This window comes from Tarenaya hassleriana, unplaced genomic scaffold (genome assembly GCF_000463585.1).
Source record: "Tarenaya hassleriana unplaced genomic scaffold, ASM46358v1 Cleome809, whole genome shotgun sequence".
In the NCBI taxonomy this organism is placed as follows: domain Eukaryota; kingdom Viridiplantae; phylum Streptophyta; class Magnoliopsida; order Brassicales; family Cleomaceae; genus Tarenaya; species Tarenaya hassleriana.
In genome coordinates this window covers 1-4,537 of record NW_010970566.1, presented here as the reverse complement: position 1 = coordinate 4,537, position 4,537 = coordinate 1, and the positions used below count along the sequence as shown (strand labels likewise).

The 4,537-nt window shown below is 35.2% G+C and overlaps 1 protein-coding gene across 1 annotated transcript; it reads right to left on the bottom strand.

Moving 5' to 3' along the window:
• Nucleotides 1-2,752: 2,752 nt before the first annotated feature.
• On the bottom strand, nt 2,753-4,060 carry LOC104803161 (protein BIG GRAIN 1-like E). The gene has a single exon (XM_010527043.1). The coding sequence runs from the start codon at nt 3,941-3,943 to the stop codon at nt 2,996-2,998; it is 948 nt and encodes a 315-aa protein (XP_010525345.1). The 5' UTR covers nt 3,944-4,060; the 3' UTR covers nt 2,753-2,995.
• Nucleotides 4,061-4,537: the final 477 nt, after the last annotated feature.

Genomic DNA, 4,537 nt, shown 5'->3' with positions numbered 1-4,537 from the left:
TCCAGAAGGTAATTTTAATGTGGCCGATTTCCCCTCTTTTGCAATCAAAATGAGATTTTTTAGCTAAAATCTATTAAAAAAAAGTGGTTTTTGGCTTTTTTTTTTTGGTTTAAAAAAACAGTATACCGGAATTTTTAGGAAAAAGAAAGAACAAAATCTTTATTGGATATTTTTTAGATGTTTAAAAACTAAAAATTGGGAAAACTCTAAACAGTCAAAACCAAACCTATATGGGATGATAATGATATTATATCAAGAACATTTTTCTCATAAAAATCTTAATAATTCTAATCTTATTTTTTTTTATTTATTTTCATAATCCTAGAAATGATTGATGATATAGATAACTATAATGTTAAATTCTAAAGAACTTGGTCTCATTTAATTGAAATTAGACTTTTTCATTAACTAAAATTAGATATCCAAATTTGGACGATTCAATGGATGTTTAATATCTGTTTTATTCCAAGCTTGAATTTTAAATTTGAAAAAAGATATTTACATGACTTTCTCCGATTTAATAAAAAAAATTGAAAGTCTACCAAAAAAAATGGATTGACAAATCCAATCCGACAATACGTTTAGGTACATTATAATGGCAATGGGCCGTAATAAAGCTCCACAATCCCAAATACGGGCAACCGTTTTCTTTCTTAGATACGGTTTGGTCTGGCCCGACGTTCGTGTGGTATAATTTCATATTCTATTATTTATGTGTGCAAAATGTATGTATGTATCCGGAGGGGATTTAAAAAAGAAATGTTGCGGGGGGGCAAGTGTGCGTGTAACCAACATTTAATGATGAAAATTTTGAATAACCTAATCGAAATATTTTTATGCATTTGGTTATGGTTTTCCTTTTTTTGAAATCTAGATTGTGGAAAAGATTAAATGGTTGCTGGTAGAATTTTTCTCTTTATTGTAATGGTCTTTTATCATATCATCTGACTTTGCATAATTACCCCCACTTTTTAATAATCACACGTTTGGCCCCTCCACCCACTAAGTTGTGTGTATATATAATTATATATTATACTGACTAATTTGTCACTTTTTATGATGGTAATGCATCGTTTTTTAATTATAGACATCAATTTCTTCACGTATATACATATAAGTAATATTTGTTTCTTCATATATATATATATATATATATATATATATACATATAGTAGTATATACATACTCTATGGGTTACAAAACATACTAATTAATTAACAGACGTTCAACCATATAAAATAATGATTGCTCAGACATCCCCTATTTATATTTATATTTTAATTTTATTCCATTCACCTATTTGACACTACAAAACGATTCTAGTATTTTTTTTTTATATATATTCCTCACACATTTATATATTTTATTCAACATAAAAATATCCAGAAATAGTTTAAATGATTTCCACTGAATCATCTATTGCGTAAGATTGTTTATTTAAATCTACCTAGTTTAGTTTTGATTATTCAAACTCTAATTTATATTTTTGCATTAGGAAAAGGAAAATATATGACAAAAACCTAGCGAATTCTTTCATAAACTTTAACACAATTTTATATATATCCGACATGTTACTATAATTTATAAGTAACCGTAAAGGCTATATGTATATATATAGGAACCTTTATTTAGCTCATGGATCATGCCATTGAGAGTGTGTGTAGTCTATGCATGCATGAAATTTAATAAACATGGAAAAAAAAATTTGAAAAGCGAGCGTAATCTATTATGCATTACAAAGCTGGTTTTCTCTTTTGTCCCCAACCAATTTATTAATACAATTATCAAAAGATTTGGACATCGTTTAAGGTTAAATCAAATCTCAAGACAAACTAATAATTTCTTTTGAAAAAAAAAATTGGGCACGGTTATCTCTCTTGGTTGTTCCTATTGAAAGGCATGATACACAGCTCTTGACATAATATCATTTATTTTATTCGGCATGCATGAAAATTTATAAATAAAGAAAATTAATCAGACAAGAGAACAAATATTCGAGTGGAAGACGGCTGAGGATGTATACAAGGATGATGTTTTGACATCAAGTGCATGCAAGTTACTAAGGCAAACTTCTCCAAAGGTGGACTGGGCCGATCTAGTATGGTTCAAATATGCGATTCCAAGGTATGCTTTTGTTCACTGGATGGTTATGTAGAGGAGGCTTCCAACGCGTGATAGGTTATTTCGATGGAATATTGCACAAAGCTCAACATATGTGTTGTGCAACGATGAGGAGGAGATGCATGAGCATCTGTTTTTCCAATGTGCATTTAGCTCGGAAACTTGGAAGCTGCTTGCAGTGAAGATTTGGGCCAACCCTCCGGCTGAGCTCCTGAGATGTCGACAGTGGTTGGTGCAGCCTACATAGGCAGATGGTTGGGAAAGAAGAATGGTATTGAAAACACTTATCCAACATGCGGTTTACGAAATTTGGAAGGAACGAAACTGCCGGGTGTTTAAAAACTCGGCTTCGACTACTCAGGTTCTCCGACAACGGATTGACAGATCGGTGCGGACTTCTCTCCTCTCTTTGCAGCAGGCAGGTTATAATAGAAGCAATCAACTGCTTCAGAAATGGTATTCTTGGACTATGTATTGAGAAGTTGCTGACATTAGTTGCGTAGATATTGCTGTAAAGCTCAATTCCTATATAGGTTAAGCTAGCGAAAGTTATAAATGTGGACTTGATCCTGTATTATGTCCTACCCAGTTTTGAAGGAATAGATTAAACATTTCATAAAAAAAAAGCAAAAACCGCAAATATTTAATGTATTTATCAACAGTAACCTCAAATCTCATTAAAACAAAAAAGAAGATAAATACACAACCACCAAATCCAAGATCTCGAAGAACAAAACTCGATCATAACTATGAGATAACACATACAAGCATCTTAATCAATCAAACAAAAGCAAACCGAAGATTAGTGGGATCATATATATATATATATGTTCGTGCATGTTACCAAGATCTCGATCTATTTTATATTCTTTGATCACACATGTCTAGTGGTGGGAACATGCGCACACTTCTTGATCGTATCAACATTTGTAGTCTCATAAACTGGCAAACCTCCGTAGGACAAATCATAGTTCTGCAACTCGAACAGATCAGAACTCGAATCGCTTTCAGCTCCATCATCTTCAATTGAAACAGTTTGGCCATTTGTCTTTCTCCGATCATTTTCGGACCAAACTCTCTGCCCTTCAGACATAGTCTCGATCAGATTGAGCTTCTCATCCAACCAAGTCAAGTCGTTGCTGCTCTTCTTGTCGGTTTCCACATGGTTGATGTACTCTTTGTAGTTCTTTGTGGGTGTGTTCAAGCAAGGAGGGGGAGTTCTAAAACCCGAGCTCGAAGACGAAAACAGAGACTTGGACGATGAATTCGTCGTCGTTGAAACTGTGTTTGAAGATCTTCCTGAGGTCATCAAGAAATGGCTAATACTGCTTCTCCTCCTCCTCCTCCACCCTCCGGGGCTCTCCTCTTCATCCCGAGCCTGAGCTGCTGGCTTTGACTTTGACTTTAACTTGTTCTTCTTCAAACCCGATTGGTGGAAAAGAGAGTTCAAGAAGCTGGCGATTTTCCCACCGGGCGAACTAGGTTGCTTGTGTTTTACGTTACAAATCTTCTCCTTCATGGTGAAAACTTCATGTTTCTCAAGAACATGGTGATCTTGATGGGGATGATGATGGACCGGTTCAGAGGATCTAATCGGCAAATCCAAGCTGATTCTTCCCCATCTCCTCCGGTTCTCATCTCTCGTGTAATTGTTGTGCTTGTGTGTGTAACTCCCGTAGCTATCGTCGGCCGGCGGTTCATTGTAGCCGGAGAAATACCTCGCCGCCTGGAAAACGTCGAGTTCGCCTGAATCATTGCGCTTGTGAGATGATTTCTTGAAGATCTTATCTGGGCCTGCTGACGATACGCCTTTCATGGACATCGTCAATGGGAATGGTTGACAAAGTTTGAGCTTGGGGAAGAAGTCTCTATGTGTTTGATTTGCGGAGAAGGAAAAAAAAAAGAGGTTTTATGTTTTTTTTTTAAAGAGGAAATGATTGAAATCAATGGAGGGTGTTTCCGTTTTATAACAACTGATGTGATACTTCCACTTATGTCTTCCTAATTATTATGATGATGATCATCATCATCATTGGTAAGCATGGTTATACGGATTGCCACGTACGATATGATATATTTACATCCGTATAGATTATGTGATTGGTGTAGAGATAGTGGGGGAAATTTATTTTTGGAGGGACATAGAAAGGGTGTGGCCCCACTTGATGCGAGAGTGCTTTTGATTAACTTAATTGAAGGAGAGGTGGGGGCATATGAAATTTATGTGCTTTCTCATAGGCTGTGTTTTATGATGGTGTGGGGGCATGTGTTTATTGTTGCCTTGGATTCCAACTTGGATTTCGCAATTCATGTTGGTGGGTGTTTTATCTTATCTTGTGTGTATATTTGTATACACATCGATCGACACACCAATATGTACATTTATGTGTATGTATAGATAGATATATACGAAAAC

Bases quoted from the DNA above. Each gene is read 5' to 3' on its own strand.
- LOC104803161 (XM_010527043.1), bottom strand. From the start codon at position 3,943: ATGTCCATGAAAGGCGTATCGTCAGCAGGCCCAGATAAGATCTTCAAG.